The sequence below is a fragment of the Ranitomeya imitator genome, chromosome 7 (genome assembly GCF_032444005.1).
Source record: "Ranitomeya imitator isolate aRanImi1 chromosome 7, aRanImi1.pri, whole genome shotgun sequence".
NCBI classification, from domain to species: Eukaryota; Metazoa; Chordata; class Amphibia; order Anura; family Dendrobatidae; genus Ranitomeya; species Ranitomeya imitator.
This window is the reverse complement of record NC_091288.1, coordinates 13738959-13759704: the sequence shown is the minus strand read 5'-3', so window position 1 is coordinate 13759704 and position 20746 is coordinate 13738959. Positions and strand designations below refer to the sequence as shown.

Genomic DNA, 20746 nt, shown 5'->3' with positions numbered 1-20746 from the left:
CAAATTTGCAACCATTCTGCACAGATTTTTAGATGTCACTTCCCCCAATTATAACCGAAGCTGCTTTATATTTCTGTTGCTTGCTTTCAATAGGCAATTTAGCTCTTATAACACATTGTTCTCTGGTAACAGGGAATCGGACAAATTCTGAATGCAGCTTTAGCTGTGAATAGAGAAGTTTACGTCATTTAGTAAAATTAACCATAGAAAAGCAAAATATTTGCACCCTGTCGGTTTTCTTTACTTTCTACATGATCTCATTCAGTTGTGCGAAGAACATCTTAAATAACTTTATTACTAAAAATACAAGATTATAGTACACACATGCCCTTATAGCAATGACGAATCTGTACAATGACCAGAAACGGAGAATATTACATGTAACGCTGACAGGAAATCACGGCCATTTCTGCTACTTTACATTATATTTTGCATTCCAATTTATAATTATTTTCACTATTTCTCATTGCTGTCAGTGACTAGAAATATCACTGCTTACATCTTACATCCAGATTTTCCAACATTTAGCGATGAGCGATTCTGCCAAAATCTGAATTTGCCTATTTGCTCAAATTTGTCCTGGAAATTTAATTAAAATTATTGAAATACGAATTGAATGTTCTCTATTAGACATAAAGAAAACGTAGGGATTAAAAGAATAAAAGCACAGCATATTTGCCTCACCGCTCTCGTCCTCTGCTGGCTTCCTCCTGCTCAGGTCTCGTCTGTTCTCCTTTCACTCTGTCCCTTCACTTTCTGCACCGAGTGGGCCTTGGGGGGCGCATCGAAACCCACTCAGGGCAACAAGTGTCAGTGGAGATTGAAGGGAGACACATAAATGGTCATTGATTGCCATGAAGATCAGAAGAGACCAGTGTTGGAGGAAGCCAGTAGGCTGCAGTGGTTAGACAGGTGAGCAGCGAGACTGGTGGGCGATGAGACCGGTGGGCGATGAGACAGGTGAGCGGCCGAGTATTCTTTTCCATCATCTTTTTATCCACCTGAAATCAATTCGTCCATCTCCACCACCTTTATATCCAGTATACGGCATCCTCCGGTGAGCTAAATCCATCCAATCAGAGTTTTGTTACAATGTACCATTGCAGGTAAAATATATAAATGTATCCTCTCCTTTTGGTTGCTGAGCTCACAGTGGATTGGATAAAGTTGCAACAAACTGTAAACATATTATCTCTTTCCTCACGCTGACATTAGTTTCCATTCTGTTCAGTTTTGTAGCATTTGGATGGACAGCACAGTTTGGTGCAATATTCCTTCTGTTACACAATAGATTTGTCATATCCATCAATACACAGGTAATGAAAGTAGCAATGATGCCAACGTGACCAAAGGCAAACACCTCAATGCTGTTAAAAATCCAGGATTTAAAAAAAATATATAATTTTTCCAGTTTTCTTTTCACGGACAGTAAGCAGAGATCTTTAAAGTGGCAATAAATTGATGAAGGATATTAGAAAGTTGCAGAACTTTTCATTACTCATTGATCCAACTTTACAGAAAACATCACCATTGATGCAAATGTAGCTCGTGTTGTGCAACTAGGCAGAATTTGAGAATTTTTAATTTTACAGGCAAAACATAATCAGATCTGAAGACGGCAAATGTCAGTAAAAGCGGAGACTCTTCTCTGAGCCCGACCTGGAGAATAAGTGCTGAGTATATAGTAAGGGGGCTGTGAGGTTACAATGTATGAAGATGGTGGCTCAGTGCGGAGGATGATGGGGGGACCTGATGCAGCGCAGCATTTTACATTACAAAATGGGACAAGCGACTGGGACTCAGATCATGAAGGCAAAAAAGAATCACAGGGACCTCTGCTCACGTCTCTTCCGTAAGAGCAGATCTGCAAGACGTCTATGTATGACCTACTTGACCCTACAGGAGAAATGTCTGGCTGGCCATGGCTTCCCGCGGCAGAATAATGCCTTGGCATCTCCAATATTAAAGGGCTAGCCTCTAGTAAAACAATCCCTTTAATATTAATATTTTGAGGTCCTTATAGACCTTCCAAAGATTGGGATTCCCGTGGACCCATCAAAGTGGAGGTGTTGGGTACATCGGATAATCAGGACTCCTGTGGATATGGACATATATGGACCCCCATCATGTAGGAGATAGGTACAGCTGCTCATCTGAACTCCTGAGGACCTCCAATGTAGAGGAGATCAATATACCAAGGATTGGGACATATATGGACCCCATCATGGACGGGTTATGTACATCTGCTCATCAGAATTCCGGAGAACCTCCACTGTAGAGGAGATCAATACACCAAGGATTAGGACATATATGGACCCCCATCATGGAGGTGCTTTGGGCATTTGATGATCAAGGCTTGTGAGGACCCTCCACCATGGCGGACTTGGGTACATCTGCTGATCGGGACTCTGATGAACCTCCTCCCTATCAAACATTAGCGCTTTAACATTCCCTTTGTTTGCTGTCCATATTGGGGTCATCCCAGATGTAGTGTCAGAGGCAGAAGGGGGTCCGGCTTAGGTACACCAAATATTATGGTATCTGTATTGGGTCCAGCTCCGAATGACCGACTCAAGGATGAATATTGTAGGATTATGTGACCGTCGCTCTGCGTTTAGTGGTAATACCATAATTATGCTCCTGTAAATGTTTACATACATACATATATATATTATCTATAGAATGATACTGCTTTGTTGCCCCCCACTCAGTCATTTCTTGAGGACGCACCCATGAAACGTATCCACATTCATCTGCTGAGGCGCAGATATGTGACCATTGCAGTCTCAGAGCTGACAATTGTTCCCGGCTCTGTTCTTAGAGGGGGTGTCTATGCCGAGTCCTAGGTCGACGTCCAGGTGCCTCCGTGTGAGCACAGGAGGGCGGATTCGGGGTCCCTTCTCTTTGCAGTCCGTCTTAGAGGCACATACTGAGCTCTTTTTTCACAGTGCATTTATTGCAGTTTACGACGCAGCACCAGTGGAAGCGGCACAGGCAGCTCTCCTCCACGACCACAGTCTCCTCCCGATACCCCCTGCCGCAGCAGAGCAGGTCGCAGCCCCCAACGTCCAGAGCGGTGCTGTTACAAACACGACCCCGTGTCCCCGGGGAACCGGTTTTTCGGTTGGCTTGACAGAAATCGGGCGAGTCAGCAGAGTAAATCAAGTCTTGTTTGTCGGGGGGTTTGATATTATGTCCGACTGGTATAATTGTTTTGCCGTCGTTTCCCCCCATAACCTTAAAGGCTCCATTGAATCTCTCAAGTAGCCGATCTCCCACCTCCCTGAAGTGCGGCATCTTCTTCCAGCAAGTGCGCAGGGTGCAGGACCCGGAGAGACCGTGGCATTTACACTCCGTCCTCATGTAATTCTTCACCGCCTGCAGCAAAAGCAAAGAAACACCAGGAATGAGCAACACAAGTAATATAGCATTAATTATCCAACAAAACTGTCCCGAGTAAGAAGGCGGTAAAATGCCAGAATTGTCTAAGAAACAATATTCACCTAATTCTATCACCAAGATCAGTAATATAGTGTATGTACACAGTGACTGCACCAGCAGAATAGTGAGTGCAGCTCTGGGGTATAATACAGGATGTAACTCAGGATCAGTAATGTAATGTATGTACACAGTGACTGCACCAGCAGAATAGTGAGAGCAGCTCTGGAGTATAATACAGGATGTAACTCAGGATCAGTAATGTAATGTATGTACACAGTGACTGCACCAGCAGAATAGTGAGTGCAGCTCTGGGGTATAATACAAGAGGTAACTCAGGATCAGTAATGTAATGTATGTACACAGTGACTGCACCAGCAGAATAGTGAGTGCAGCTCTGGAGTATAATACAGGATGTAACTCAGGATCAGTAATGTAATGTATGTACACAGTGACTGCACCAGCAGAATAGTGAGTGCAGCTCTGGGGTATAATACAAGAGGTAACTCAGGATCAGTAATGTAATATATGTACACAGTGACTGCACCAGCAGAATAGTGAGTGCAGCTCTGGGGTATAATACAAGAGGTAACTCAGGATCAGTAATGTAATGTATGTACACAGTGACTGCACCAGCAAAATAGTGAGTGCAGCTCTTGGTGCTTTTATCATCTGCATTGTTTTGCAGGTTCTCAGAGGTTTTTGGCCACATCACCGGTCCTTGAGGTGGCCACATATTCATTCCTTTTTTGTGCCCCTCAGTGAGTGTTACCCAGTGGTCTCTTGAGCACAACAGGGCTCTTTTTGACCTGATTCCTGAAGAATAATATCACCTCACTTCCTTCCTGGCTCCATTTCCCGGCATACTTTACTGCCATGAGATAAAGATTTGTATCTCTATCTGGAACGCTGAATCACTGCACTATATATAATATCAGTCAAACAAGTCGAAACAATTCTCAACCTACAATTATCATGACATATAAATACTCTGCCTAAAAAAGCAACGGCCTCAAGGGGTTCGGGTACCGTGCCAAGTGCCGTTACTCAACCTCTATCTAGACAAAATAGTGTCAGGTCTGCGAGGGGAATGATGGTATATATGGGGTGATGTCTACACGCATGATAGATAATATAGTTAATAGATAGATATTAATTGATAGATAATATATAGATAGATAATTGATAGATGGATAATAAATAGATAATTGATAGACAATAGATAGATAATTGATAGATAGATAGATAGATAGATGGACAGAGATAGATAATAGATAGATAGATAATAGATAGATAGATAATAGATAGATAGATGGATGGAGGGATAGAGATAGCTAAATAATAGATAGATAGATGGATAGAGATAGATAATAGATAGATAATAGATAGATAATAGATGGATGGAGGGATAGAGATAGATAATAGATAGATCGATCGATCGATCGATTGATAGATAGATGAACATTTTATAGTATCATGCAGCACTCTGATCACGGGTGGTCCGGTTCGGAGGGGGGGACATTTCTTTGCTGCACAGTGGCGCTGTGAATTACTGCGACGCTTATTGCTGATAGAAGGTGCTAATATGTAACATCTGGAGGTGATAGATCTTATCTATCTCTTTTAAACTTCCTAGAGACCATATATCACCAGCGTCTTATGAGTTTTCTGACTTCAGCATTCAATACATTACGGATTCCAGCCACCGCGGATGATGAGGGTTATCATTTTCCATCGTGTAAGGGTCCTTTAATACCAATAAACAATAGGGAAATACGGTATTATTTTAGGAATTAGTAGCAGAAGCCACATGTTGGAACGGTTGTGTTCTGGAACAGCAAAGTGCTGACGGTGGGATATTACAGCAATCTGTCAGCAGTTCGACAGCTCGGCGCTGACAGCAAGTGGAGACAGCACTTCATGTGATTAGCGGATATCAGTCTGCAGGGAGAAACTGCGCAAACGGGAAGGTAGGAAATCTGCAGAGGAACATGGAGTCAGGTGCAAAAGTGTCACATCTGGGGGCAAACTCTACCGGAAACTCCTAGCTCTATAAAGTATCCTTGCCCCTGCTGGCCATACGTGAGACTGCAACTCCCCCGATTCCCCTACTAACCGTAAAGTACTACAAGTCCCTGACCCCCAATTCATCCCCTTACACTGACCAAGTAGGTAATAAGAAATCTCTACTGGAATTTCTAAGACCCCCATTAATCAGAGGATTGCAAGTCCCCGGACCCTACTGGCCAAACATCTATTGGAATTCCCTACACCCCTTCTGGCCAGAAGTGGTACTGCATCTTTCCTAGTTCCCTACTGTCCATAATAAGAACTGACGAACTCTGCAGAAAACAAATCTTGGCAGAGTCTGAAATATCCAGAATATATATTCACACACACATATTGGGGAGGTAGAGATCAATTTTGAGCAACTTGCATCACTTTATGCTGCGCCCATTTTTTACTCGTATTTTTTTCTACCCAATATTTAACACTGCATAGTTGGGAGCCAAAATGTGTAAACCATTAAAATAATGAAGGAAGAATGAGGCGGACATGAAACTACAATTCTGGCACATGAATTTTTTACTAAATCTCTCCCAATGTTTATTACTTTAGTCTATGTGCACACGTTCAGGAATGTCTGCAGAATCTTCCTGAACAAAATCGGACAATTTCTGCAGGAAATCCGCATGCATTTTTTCCGTGTTTTTATCACTTTTTTTTTTCAGATTTTTCACGTTTTGTTCCGGAGCTTCCCAATGCAATAATATGGCGGCAAAAATGCAAAAAATACGCAAAAATTAATGAACATGCTGGGGTTTTTTACCACAATGCGTTTTTTTCGCGGCAAAAAAATGCAGCATGTGCACAAAAATTGCGGAATGCATTGAAATGATGGGATGTTTCATGTAAGCGTTTTTTTTTTTTTTTTAGAGTTTTTTCCGCGGAAAACCACAGAAAAAAACGCGAAAAATCCTGAACGTATGCACATACAGAAGCCTTATAGTAAATCAATCAATAGAATTAAGTAAACATTTTAAAGAACCTTCACCCTTGAAATAAGGTGTAAACCGTGGAGTCTTGCTGCAAATCAACTACGGAATATCATACGTTTACAGCTTAAAAGCTGCTGGTGCAGCAACTGTACAGAGCTTGTTCTGTAGTGTTACTATTATTATTTACATTTAATGCACAATTATGGGACAGAATAATTACATATAATACATATATTATACAAGTACACTAATAATAGAGGAAACAACTCCGGATCATTTAATGTAATTTATGTACACAGTGACTGCACCAGCAGAATAGTGAGTGCAGCTCTGGAGTATAATACAGGATGTAACTCAGGATCAGTAATGTAATGTATGTACACAGTGACTGCACCAGCAGAATAGTGAGTGCAGCTCTGGAGTATAATACAGGAGGTAACTCAGGATCAGTAATGTAATGTATGTACACAGTGACTGCACCAGCAGAATAGTGAGTGCAGCTCTGGGGTATAATACAGGATGTAACTCAGGATCAGTAATGTAATATATGTACACAGTGACTGCACCAGCAGAATAGTGAGTGCAGCTCTGGAGTATAATACAGGATGTAACTCAGGATCAGTAATGTAATGTATGTACACAGTGACTGCACCAGCAGAATAGTGAGTGCAGCTCTGGAGTATAATACAGGAGGTAACTCAGGATCAGTAATGTAATGTATGTACACAGTGACTGCACCAGCAGAATAGTGAGTGCAGCTCTGGGGTATAATACAGGATGTAACTCAGGATCAGTAATGTAATGTATGTACACAGTGACTGCACCAGCAGAATAGTGAGTGCAGCTCTGGAGTATAATACAGGGTGTAACTCAGGATCAGTAATGTAATGTATGTACACAGTGACTTCACCAGCAGAATAGTGAGTGCAGCTCTGGAGTATAATACAGGACGTAACTCAGGATCAGTAATGTAATGTATGTACACAGTGACTGCACCAGCAGAATAGTGAGTGCAGCTCTGGAGTATAATATAGGAGGTAACTCAGGATCAGTAATGTAATGTATGTACACAGTGACTGCACCAGCAGAATAGTGAGTGCAGCACTGGAGGATAACACAGGATGTAACTCAGGATCAGTAATGTAATGTATGTACACAGTGACTGCACCAGCAGAACAGTGAGTGCAGCTCTGGAGGATAATACAGGATGTAACTCAGGATCAGTAATGTAATGTATGTACACAGTGATTGCACCAGCAGAATAGTGAGTGCAGCTCTGGGGTATAATACAGGATGTAACTCAGGATCAGTAATGTAATGTATGTACACAGTGACTGCACCAGCAGAATAGTGAGTGCAGCTCTGGGTTATAATACAGGATGTAGCTCAGGATCAGTAATGTAATGTATGTACACAGTGACTGCACCAGCAGAACAGTGAGTGCAGCTCTGGGGTATAATACAGGATGTAACTCAGGATCAGTAATGTAATGTATGTACACAGTGACTGCACCAGCAGAATAGTGAGTGCAGCTCTGGGGTATAATACAGGATGTAGCTCAGGATCAGTAATGTAATGTATGTACACAGTGACTGCACCAGCAGAACAGTGAGTGCAGCTCTGGGGTATAATACAGGAGGTAACTCAGGATCAGTAATGTAATGTATGTACACAGTGACTGCACCAGCAGAATAGTGAGTGCAGCTCTGGAGGATAATACAGGATGTAACTCAGGATCAGTAATGTAATGTATGTACACAGTGATTGCACCAGCAGAACAGTGAGTGCAGCTCTGGAGGATAATACAGGATGTAACTCAGGATCAGTAATGTAGTGTATGTACACAGTGACTGCACCAGCAGAATAGTGAGTGCAGCTCTGGAGTATAATACAGGATGTAACTCAGGATCAGTAATGTAATGTATGTACATAGTGACTGCACCAGCAGAACAGTGAGTGCAGCTCTGGAGGATAATACAGGATGTAACTCAGGATCAGTAATGTAGTGTATGTACATGTAATAGAGTGCAGGGTTGAGTATGTCACCACGGAACAGACAGACCAACTGTTGAGGGGAATTTATTAACAGGAGTAAAATTCTCCTCGCAGGGAGTAAACAGGGGGTTAATAGAGATAATGCAAACAGTAAACAGTTAAGCAGAATCGAAATGGTTAATGAATGTTCTTGTAACTTATCAGTCCAGGGTGGTCCTGACTGGAGGGTCCTTATTCCAATATGGGTACAGTCACCAGCAGCGCTTGAGATCCTGAAGTCTCTGCTCTGTCTCCTGGGAACTGGAGACTCCGGGGTTAAGTGTTTGCAGTCTTTTCTGCCAGTGAAGCTGGAAGGAGGAAGTAACAGCCACTCTGCTGCTAGTCTCTGTATATTAGGCTGGCAGCCTTTCTGCAGCAGCAATGCTACTCACACATGGAGCAGTTTACTTGTCACACTCAGGGGTCCTGGCTTGTCACTGCGGTCACCGGCGTGCTCAGGTCACTGTCAGGGGATACGTCTTCTCTGATTACGGAGGCTTCCCAGTCCACACTTTCACATCCAGCCTTCACTACGGCTGGTATCTCAGCCTCAGTGCCCTCACGGGGAGCACTCTCTCGGGGAGCGCCGCGCTGCAGCCTGCTCTCTCTCTGGCGCGCTGTCCCCTCTGTCTCGCGCGCTCTGCTCTCACGCTCTTTTCTGACCACACCCCTCTCTCTTCCTCTCTGCCCCCAGCAGTCACATGTTCCCCTCTGTCCAAGGCAGAAAGTCTTCCCCCCCCCATCAACCCAGCTGTTGTCTGACTAAGTGGTTCCAGGTAAGGAGCAGGGAAAGCAACCTCCTTACATTCCCCCTCTCTTGAAGCTCGCCATTCCACGGGCGAGGATTCTTCGTGCTTCTCTTTGTTCTTTTGTGGGGAGTCAGATACCTGCAATTCTCGCATCTCCTTCTGCCTTTCTTCTTTCACATACTGCCAAACTAAATGGTCTAGGAGTTGTTCATCAGTCAGGTTGAGATATTCTTCCTCTACCTTGTCAGCAGCCATAGAAGAAAGTTCCTCAGACGAATTTTGTGTTGTCACATTAGAGTTTCCAACGGCATCCACTCTCCTCTTCTTCTTTTTCTCCTTCTTCTTGGCTTTGCCGCTAGCAGATGCTTGCCTAGACGATTCATCCTTTTCCTTGTCGTTATCGGAAACTTTAGGGACTTCTTGCCCGGGCTCCTCAGTCTGGGGGCTTAGTACAAGTAATTCTTCTCCATAGCTCCCCTTTCTTTGACAGGAGCATTCTTGTCGAAACTAGAATCAGATGGATTAAGACCTTGCAGGCCGGACTCTTCGTCATCTGCGCCGGGCTCTGCGGGCATCACTTCTCAGGGCTTCTCAGCCACCCGCCCTGTCTCACACAGCATTTCCTCTGTCCGTTCAGGATCTTGTGAGCTGACAGCCAGCACACGCTTCACCTCAGTGGGCGACATCAGTGTTTCCGCCTTCTCATCGACTAGGACCTTGAAAACGAGTGTCGCAGGAACACTTGGCACTCACTCCCCTTCCCCTGGGCATCCGACATTGTGGTACTGTCTTGCTCTAGGTGGGGCTCTTCTCTTCCTGCCGTACCACTCTCTCCAGGGGCAACGTTCCCTCCAGTTAGCAGGACCCTCAGAAGGGTGAGCGGATCTCTGCCACCGCTCTTCTCGGGTAGGGCAATTTCTGGACATGTGTCCCACCCTTCTGCACGACCAGCACTCACAACTGCGTCTGTCTGGATGGCACTTTAGTCTGAATCATCGACCTCGGCGGGAGACATCTCTCATCTGCTGTTGCTCTTCACTCCAGGATACGGAGTTACACTCTGGAGCCACCACTGAAGCCTTCTTCATGCTACGCACCTCTCCACTATGTCTTTCTCGCTGCTTCCGCATGTTACCTCGGGGTGCTACACACACACGGAGCAGTTTACTTGTCACACTCAGGGGTCCTGGCTTGTCACTGTGGTCACTGGGGCTGCGCGCTCAGGTCACTGTCAGGGGATACGTCTTCTCTGATTACGGAGGCTTCCAAGTCCACACTCTCATATCCAGCCTTCACTATTGCTGGTATCTCAGCCTCAGTGCCCTCACGGGGAGCACTCTCTCGGGGAGCACCGCGCTGCAGCCTGCTTTCTCTCTGGCGCACTGTCCCCTCTGTCTTGCAAGCTCTGCTCTCCCGCTCTTTTCTGACCACACCCCTCTCTCTTCCTCTCTGCCCCCAGCAGTCACACGGTCCCTTCTGTCCAGGGCAGAAAGTCCTCCCCCCAATCAACCCAGCTGTTGTCTGACTAATTGGTTCCAGGTAAGGAGCAGGGAAAGCAACCTCCTTACATACACAGTGACTGCACCAGCAGAATAGTGAGTGCAGCTCTGGGGTATAATACAGGATGTAACTCAGGATCAGTAATGTAATGTATGTACACAGTGACTGCACCAGCAGAATAGTGAGTGCAGCTCTGGAGTATAATACAGGATGTAACTCAGGACCAGTAATGTAATGTATGTACACAGTGACTGCACCAGCAGAATAGTGAGTGCAGCTCTGGAGTATAATACAGGAGGTAACTCAGGATCAGTAATGTAATGTATGTACACAGTGACTGCACCAGCAGAATAGTGAGTGCAGCTCTGGAGTATAATACAGGATATAACTCAGGATCAGTAATGTAATGTATGTACACAGTGACTGCACCAGCAGAATAGTGAGTGCAGCTCTGGAGTATAATACAGGATGTAACTCAGGATCAGTAATGTAATGTATGTACACCGTGACTGCACCAGCAGAATAGTGAGTGCAGCTCTGGGGTATAATACAGGATGTAACTCAGGATCAGTAATGTAATGTATGTACATAGTGACTGCACCAGCAGAATAGTGAGTGCAGCTCTGGGGTATAATACAGGATGTAACTCAGGATCAGTAATGTAATGTATGTACACAGTGACTGCACCAGCAGAATAGTGAGTGCAGCTCTGGAGTATAATACAGGATGTAACTCGGGATCAGTAATGTAATGTATGTACACAGTGACTGCACCAGCAGAATAGTGAGTGCAGCTCTGGAGTATAATACAGGATGTAACTCAGGATCAGTAATGTAATGTATGTACACAGTGACTGCACCAGCAGAATAGTGAGTGCAGCTCTGGAGTATAATACAGGAGGTAACTCAGGATCAGTAATGTAATGTATGTACACAGTGACTGCACCAGCAGAATAGTGAGTGCAGCTCTGGGGTATAATGCAGGATGTAACTGAGGATCAGTAATGTAATGTATGTACACAGTGACTGCACCAGCAGAATAGTGAGCGCAGCTCTGGGGTATAATACAGGATGTAACTCAGGATCAGTAATGTAATGTATGTACACAGTGACTGCACCAGCAGAATAGTGAGTGCAGCTCTGGGGTATAATACAGGATGTAACTCAGGATCAGTAATGTATGTACACAGTGACTGCACCAGCAGAATAGTGAGCGCAGCTCTGACATCAGATATAATTCCAGATTAGTAGCGGGTTGGTAATGTAATATATGCACACAGTCATTCTATTGATTCTGTGAATCTGATTTTTTCAGTGTCTGCATACATATATATATACATGCTTTAATGCACAGGAAAAGCAAATGCCAATTGAGCAAATGGATAAAGCTGAAGAGACAGGAAGAAAGGGAGTGATAGATGGAGAGGACAGAGGAGGAGGTGGAGAGATAGATTGGGGAGATAACACCTAAATGCTTCTCTTATGGAATGCACCTTGGATCCCCTGCAGGCAAAGCCCACCACCCCCAGGAATTCTCCATGACCACATGGCTGCTTCTGCCTCCCCAATCCATCGCTCATTGCTAATTAATTCATGATTCATGGAAGCTTCTTCCTTCTCCTGGCTCTTTAATTAAAATACTTTTCTATGATCGTAGATAGGAAACCACAGGTCTCAGAGCATGAAGCCAAAATCCATTGTCCTCGCTGCTCCTCCGTGGCTGTGAGTGACAGCAGGGAACGAGCGCAGACAGCTCTGCCCAGACTGCTCCTATAAATCACTATATTATATCTACTTCTCTTTTTTGCTTGTTGATGCAATTAAAGAGGATATTACACAGAAAATATAGAAATGCTCTCATGGCTATTAGTGCAGCAAGTGGGAAATTACTGTATAGTGGGAGAATATTAACTGGTACCAAAGAAAGCGAAATATGGTTCTTCACTTACTATGTGCCATTTGGTTTTTGGGGTTTCTTTAAAGTGCCTGTGTCAGCAGGATTGTGCTCAGTAACTACACACACTGTCAGGTCAGTGCCGTTAAACTGATTTGAATGATACCTGGTGATGAAATCTGTCTTGTGGTTCTTGTGGAATCTTTATTTGTAGTTTTCAGTTAATGATATGCTCGTGCTCTGGGGTGGCATGTGGGCGAGGCTGTGGGTGGGGATGTGGACGGGGCTGTGGGTGGGGATGTGGGCGAGGCTGTGGGTGGGGATGTGGACGGGGCTGTGGGTAGGACTGTGGGTGGGTTGTGGGTGGGTTCTCTAGGCAGGGCCGTGGGCGGGGCTGTGGGGGGTCTTCATGTTGTGCTCTCATTAGGTATTCACCAGTATGGCTTCTGATAGGTCACTGACCTGAATATTCTATATATTGTAAAGAAAAATTATAAAAAATCACCTTCTGCTGGCAGGTGCCGGTGGCGATGCCTGCAATTCAGCCTGATCACATGTATAATCTACATTGAATTGTTTTATTTGATGATATAAGTAAATTCATTAAACAAAAAATGCCTCCTCCAAGATGGCGCAGTAGCATCTAACAGATCGCTGATAGCTGCTACTACACAGGCACGGCCGGCGCCATCTTAGTGGAGACAGTTTTTTGTAATGAATTTAGTTATATCATAAAATATAACATAAAATATCAACATAAAATATCAAAAAAATGTAATGCATATTATACATGCGATCAGGCTGCATTTTAGGCCCCGCCGTCTGCCTGTACAAGGTGATTTTTTTTACAATATATATAATATTCATTATGTAAAGTAGGGGGCGGGTCTGTGAGGGATCACTGACCTGTCAGAAGCCATACAGATGAATATGTAAGCAGAGCACCACATAAAGCCCGTTCGCATGCCCACCCACATGCCGCCCTGGAACACGAGCATATCATTAACTCAAAACTGAAAATAAAGATTACACAAGAACCACAAGACTGATTTCATCACCAGGTATCATTGTAATCAGTATAACGGCGCCGACCTGACACTGTCTGTAGTTACTGAGCACAATCCTGCTGACAGGTTCCCTTTATGTGCAGGATTAATTTCTGCCTTTGTACCCAGTAAAGCGAAGATCCAGGCAGTACATATGGGCGGAACCCGTTTATCTAAAGATGTTATTATTCTGTCTCCTCTTACTGAAAAGAATCCTTACCAGCCTTCCTGCCTCATTGTTATGAAGGTCGATCAGAGTGCGGATATCGCTTTTCCCCTTTTTCCTTTTTGCATCCATGAACTGTTTTGACTTCTCGTAGCCATATTCCACGTCATCGCCGCAGCCCCCCCACTCCCATGCGGATCCATCCGCCCCTGGTCCAATGGCAAGAGGTGGCGGTGGCGCCCAGTTCCGTGTCACTTCACAGCCGCACTGCATCAGCTCCCCCATGCTGCAAGCTTGTGTCACTGCGTGGATCACGCCGGCCGCTGTTATGGCGTACACAAACGCCGTCTCCCGGATATCTGCAGGGAAGAAAACAAACCGTTAGCTCCGTATCTACATCCCAATAAATTTCCTAATATTCACGGGCCGCTGACTGCAAATGACGGGAAATGATACAATTTATACAAGCTCGGAACTAAACTGTTGCAAATTGTATCTTCTCGTGTTACGCTATCGCTGCGCCGCTCTTGGCCGATGTTCATAAGTTTGTGTTTTTTGGGTTTTGCCAGAGAGGGGGCACTGCCAGTCGCCGTATACAGAGGGGGTAACGGGATACAGTCAGAGGCAATGCTAGACTTATTTCATCTCCTAATAATTGCCCCGCCGTCCCCGGGAGACAATAGCATCTGTCACATCGGTCCAAAAATGAATGAACGTTTGTGACAATTACGGCGGCGGGGTTCATGGTTTACCCCGGACATTGTATCCAGCAGCGTTTATTGCCTTCAGTTAATCACGACTTGTGCGGACGCCCAGAACATTCGTCATGGAAGCAATCAGAAGAATAATATCAAACGTCTCATTTCACTTCTGCTTCAGTAGTTCATGGCAGAAAGCAATTGTGGATCCAAATCGAGTTCTGGATGATGGGAGTGATGATTCTGCAGCAATTGAAAAATTGGGAATTGTATCTTAAGGATGGCTTCTTGCAAACCTAATACAGCAGCGCAGATTTATTAATATCTACACGAGACCAGGCAGATAAAAGAGACAAAGTCATCGGAGATGTGCACATGGTACCATAGGAGCAAACGACCAGACTTTACTGACTTAGTGTTAGGACGAGAAAGATCCACCGTACATTGGAGTAAACTGCGCCCCATTCACGAAGCGGCCACAATACAGCTCTTTATACATTCAGAGCATCTTTGAACCGAGAATTGATCTGATTTATGAGCAGGGAGTCGATTTACACTGCAATTTACACTCGTTTTCGGCAGATTGCAACCACGAGCACTGAGGATTAATCACACCAAATGTGAAAAACGGCAGGTGACAAATATGACATTAACTGTAATTTGTTACTTTGTTTATTGCTACAAAAATGTCACAGAAATTCCCTCAAAAGAAACAGAGAATCCCTGCGTCAGGTTCTCTTTTTTGATATAACACTATGTATCTTTTTTTTTGTGTCTGTTCCTTTAAAACAAAACAAAGGTAAAAATAAAATAAAAGTCATTAGTTAATATTGTAGCAGCCCTTCTCCTCTTCCCCTTCCTCCTCCTCCTCCTATCAAAGTTTTTATCTTCTTAGCATATTTCAATCGTCCTATTATTAAAGAAACTAAGGAGCAATAGCGCAGATAAGGTATTACCCGTGATACAAAGGATGAAAAACACGGGGTGTGAGGTCACCTTGTTTTATTGCAATGCAACAGCGAAAACCCCTGCACAGCTGCAGACCGTGGGTCATAGTAGGTTTACATTGCGTTCAGTGTCTCTGTTAAACGGACGTTACACCGTGGCATAACGCAGTGTAACGTGGTCCGTTAATGGCGCCATTGAATGCAATGTCGGACGCATCGCTAGCGCATGCCCACAATGGCCGTGCGCTAGCGATGCATCCGACATTGAGTGACGGACCCGAGACGCGGGCTGCAGCGTTTCCGGGTCCGTCACTGCTAGCGCAGATGGAGCTAGCAGATGCTCTTTCTGCGCTAGCGCTGTGCAAAGTCGGCACTTGCGTCAGCGCAGTCCGTTTAACGTATGCATTGAACGGACTGCACTAACGCAATGTGAACCTAAGGATAATGGAAGGAGAGAGGCGACTTTCCTGCGCTGCTGTCAACATCCCACAAAAGATGGCAGAGAATCAATAGGATAAAAGCATCTGTTTATTCCGTGATGTGGATCTACGCGTTTCGAGGTACTCCAGCCTCGTCCTCAGCATGGATTCAGAGCTGACACCTCTTGAACTGGGCCCGGTTGTAGTTTCCTGCACAGCCATGTGACCGGGGCTCCGCTGTGCAGGGAAGGAGGATGCAGCACTGAATCTGCACTGCGGCCCCTCATTCATAGAATTGGTGGCGCTCCCAGAGGTCGGACCTTGACCAAGTGTTTTTATTTATACATGGCCCTGTAATGAGCCTTACAACATGACCATGGCATGACCATCAGTGCAATGCAAGACTCATTACAGGGTCACCGAGGGTAGCTGCCGCCAACAGGTGGCATTTGCAAATTCTCTTTTATTCTAAGAAATAATACATATTTATTTATTATCGTCCAATCAACATCCTGACATTTTTAGATACAACATTCTGTGCTTATTAATATCTTGACAAAAACTTTGAATTTATTAGCACTTTTTTTCCTAATACAAAGCTCCAAATTCCCTGCCCTGTACGACTTGGCTCATAATGATAATATGGTATTTCTCTGTAGTTACCACTAGAGGGAGCTCAGTGCATACTGTGTTATCACTGCAATGTGTACACGTATGCAGTGAGTTTCTGAGCTCCCCCTAGTGGTGACTGCAGGCAGATAAACTTATTATTTATTTCTATGTTGATTTGTCTGTTTCACAAAACTAGAGCAGAGTCCGCTATTAGGATAAATTAATAAATAGACAAAAAGAACTAAATAGTAAATGATGGTCAACGAAGGGTGGACAGTCACTCTAAAGTTCTGTTTCCCTACCATGTTGAGAAACAAAGTAATCCACCTATTATCGGGCGCTTGTAGGACACCTCCTCTATCTACTATATTCTTTTTCTACTGTGGTCATCCACCTGAGACTTTCCAGCTGCCTCAAAGCTATAACTCCTGGCATTTCCTGACAGTCACTGACCTTCACAGCTTGCTGGGAGTTGTAGTTTGACAACAGCTTGCAAGTTACAGGTTGGTGATCAGTGTTGCAGCATTTTTCTGAAAGGTCTGCAGTCTGTGAGGGATCCTTCAGCAGGTCCCCTAAGGCGAGGTGTAGCTCAGGAATCAGACATATAGGAAGGCGTCAGGGACATTCCATTCACATCATGCTCACTTTACAAACTCACTTTTTTATGTCCATCAAATACCCCAAAGAAAGAAAAGAAATGTTCCATGGAGATTGATTGCATCTAAATGTAGAAAGAGCAGTAAAAAAGCGTCTTCAGCTCGGAAGCCATGGCTACCCTGCGATCGGAGATACTACATACCGTGACCTGACCCCAATGCAGAAAGCAAGACCATTATAGAGGACAAGCACCTCATACTGAGCTCCGATTACCCTCCACAGCAATGTAACCTGAATACTGAGGTTTTAGTTTAGGAAAACAACTCGTACATTAGCGCCTTATAGAGTCTATAGGAAAGAGCTTGTAAGCGCTGCACACCAAAATACTAGCCACCAACTGTAGTGGAGGTCTGATCTTCAGAATGGACAGGAGTTTTTATCAAAAGTAAAGTTGCAAAGTTGTTTGTCTTTCCAACCTCTGTGCAATTGTAGCCCTGTATCATGATGAGAATAATCCTCTAAGCCAGAGATGTCAAACTGAAATACACAGAGGTCAAAAGTAAAAGCTTGGACAAAGTCGTGGGCCAACCTGGATATTTCTTTAAAAAAGTCTACTATTAAGGAAGTTTTTCCTTATCAAATAAAACAATTAACTATTGTAATTATAGTGGAACAATATAATATGTGATGTCACAGCAGTAAAAATCATATGAAGAAATGCCCTAATTTCTATATGTAATAACAGAGGATAAAAACTGTGCATATTACAGATAATAAAGTATGATACAAACAAAAGTGCCCCCAAACACAGTATGACACCCCCACAGTAAATTCTTCCACGGTATCCTCCACACGCATGGTATGACGACCCAACTGTACCCGCGCCTCAATCCCCAAAACAAAGAATGGTGACCCCATCACAGTTTGATTCCCCACTCAGCTCTCCATCCATTATAATGGCCACATATTCCCCCATCCAGTATAATGGCCCCACATACAGTATAACGGCTCCACATAGCTCTCCATACAGTATTATGGGCACCACATAGTGCTCCATACAGAATAATGGCCCCAGATAGTCCACCATACAGTATAATGGCCCCACAAAGTGCTCCATATGGTATAATAGCACCACAAAGTCCTCCATACAGTATAATGGCCCCACATAGTGCTCCATACAGTATAATGGCCCCTCATGGTGCCTCATACAGTATGGTGCCCCACATAGTCCTCCATATGGTATAATGGCCCCACATAGTGCTCAATGTGGTATAATGGCCCCACATAGTCGTCCTTACAGTATAACGGCCCCACATAGTGCTCCATACAGTATAATGGCCCCTCATGGTGCTTCATACAGTATAGTGCCCCCACATATTGTTGGAAAGAGTATAATGGCCCAACATTCAATAAATAAACTACTCATCTCTGTCCATTTCCCCACTGCTCCAGACTCTTCATATATCACGCTCCTACCTGTGGGCATGCATGTCATCTCCTCAGCAATAGCACTGCCACCACTCTCCTCTGCATGTGCATCGTCCCCTCAACACTAGCACCACCATCCTCACCCTCCTCAGCAGGCATGCAGCCTGATGAGATGGTGCATGGCCTGATAGGATGTTGCGCGGCCTGATGAAACTGCGCATGAGGATAGTGGTAGTGGCACTAGTGCTGAGGGGATGGCACGCATGCCCAAAGGGAGAGCTCTGCATGCCATAGGCTCGCCACCACTGCTAAAGGGTCTGCCAACATCATGGCTTTAGCCTTTTTTAAGCCTTTGACTTTTTTTATGAGAGTGATACATTTATATTATACGCTGCAGCGGATGGGCAACCAGTGCAATGACCGACACAGGGTGAGGGCATCAGTGTAGCAGCTGGAGAAAAACTATGATCTTGGGTGCTGCATTCATGATGGACTGGAGAGGGAAGAGATTAGTAGAGAGTTACAATAGTCCAGGCAAGAGTGAACCAGAGAAATAATAGGAGCTGATGCAGGTTCAAAGGTAAGAAAAGGTTGAGTTCTGGAGATGTTTATGAGGAGCAGGTGACATGACCGAGCCAGTGATCGGATGTGGGGAGGGAGGAAAGATGTCATGTGGTATAGTGCATCCAAGCAGCAAACTGAAGAATGCAGCTCTGGCTGTGAGTGGAGACTTCCCATAACACATGACTGATACAAAGTAACTGCAGAGTAACCAAATATTATGGATGGATCACAAATATAACAACTGTCTGTGCGTTACCGCTGGACACCAGGAGCTGCTGGAACTTAGCGATCTCAGGTCCTCCTGAGTTGAAATGTTGGGGGTTATTTTTCTTACCGCGTCTTTCTCGCCTGCGGGCAGGAATACGATTATTGCTACATTTTACATAAGTCCTCGGCTTTACTGCTTAGACATGTTCCCCCAGTGTTGTAATGAAGTAATTATGAATGCTCCAAGACAATGTGTGGGTCTAATAAAGAAAAATAATGTTTTCTTGTCTGTCGTGTGATTTACTGATACCCGAGGAATGGTTGCCAGTATCAGACGTGTGGCGCTCCTCTCTTGTGGTCACTCGGAGGCATTCATCATGGCTCCTCTTCACGATCCGTAATGCACTTATACATCACAAGCATTCGTCTGACGGCTAATGTCCTAATTATTGACTTCTGAGCTTGGGGGAATTAGGACATAGTATAAGGTGGGATAGGATAGACCACCCTGATCCTAGGAGGTGATGTGCCCTGTACTTCTGTCCATGGCAAGTATAGTGCGGCAACTTCTCTCATTCCTCCTACATGGCCCAAGTTATAATATTACATAGTGCCCAAATAAAACCACCAAACAGTGCACAAAATACTGCCACACAGTGCATACATAATACTACAATGTAACGGATAAGTAATACTGTCACATAGTGCATAAATAATACCATCATTGTTTGTCTAAATTATACTGCCAAAAAGTGCATAAAAATGCTCTAGTAATACTGCCATATACTGTAAAAGTAACACAACCATACAGTGTACCAAATATCCATTCACTACTAATTAATGAACAAATAATACGGTCATAAAATACTTCATAAACACCATGTAAAGCCAAAATTATATTACCACATTATACATAAATAATACTACAATGTAACGGATAAATAATACTGTCACATAGTGCATAAATAATACCATCATTGTTTGTCTAAATTATACTGCCAAAAAGTGCATAAAAATGCTACAATATAATGCACTAGTAATACTGCCATATACTGTAAAAGTAATACAACCATACAGTGTACCAAATATCCATTCACTACTAATTAATGAACAAATAATACTGTCAGAAAATGCTTCATAAACACCATGTAAAGCCAAAATTATATTATCACATTATACATAAATAATACTACAATGTAACGGATAAATAATACTGTAATATAGTGCATAAATAATACCATCATTATTTAGCTAAATTTTTCTGCCACATAGTATTTTTATGCACTACAATATAATGCACAAATAATACCGCTATATAGTGTGTAAATAATGCAACCATACAATGCACCAAATATTCTTTGACATAGTCCATTGACATCACTACTATGTAATGGACAAATAATGCTGTCATAAAGTGCTTGATAAGCACCATGTCATGCCAAAATATTA

The 20746-nt window shown here is 43.8% G+C and overlaps 1 protein-coding gene across 3 annotated transcripts in view; it reads right to left on the bottom strand.

Moving 5' to 3' along the window:
• Positions 1-265: 265 nt before the first annotated feature.
• WNT6 (Wnt family member 6) overlaps positions 266-20746 on the bottom strand; it is a 98842-nt gene continuing 78361 nt past the window's right edge. For all 3 annotated transcript variants that reach the window (XM_069732741.1, XM_069732743.1, XM_069732742.1), the window contains 2 exons: positions 13880-14184; positions 266-3378 (listed from right to left, as the gene is read on the bottom strand). In XM_069732741.1, the coding sequence (XP_069588842.1) occupies positions 2917-3378; positions 13880-14184 (767 nt within the window). In that variant the 3' untranslated portion in view covers positions 266-2916. The remainder of the gene's footprint in view (positions 3379-13879; positions 14185-20746) is intronic.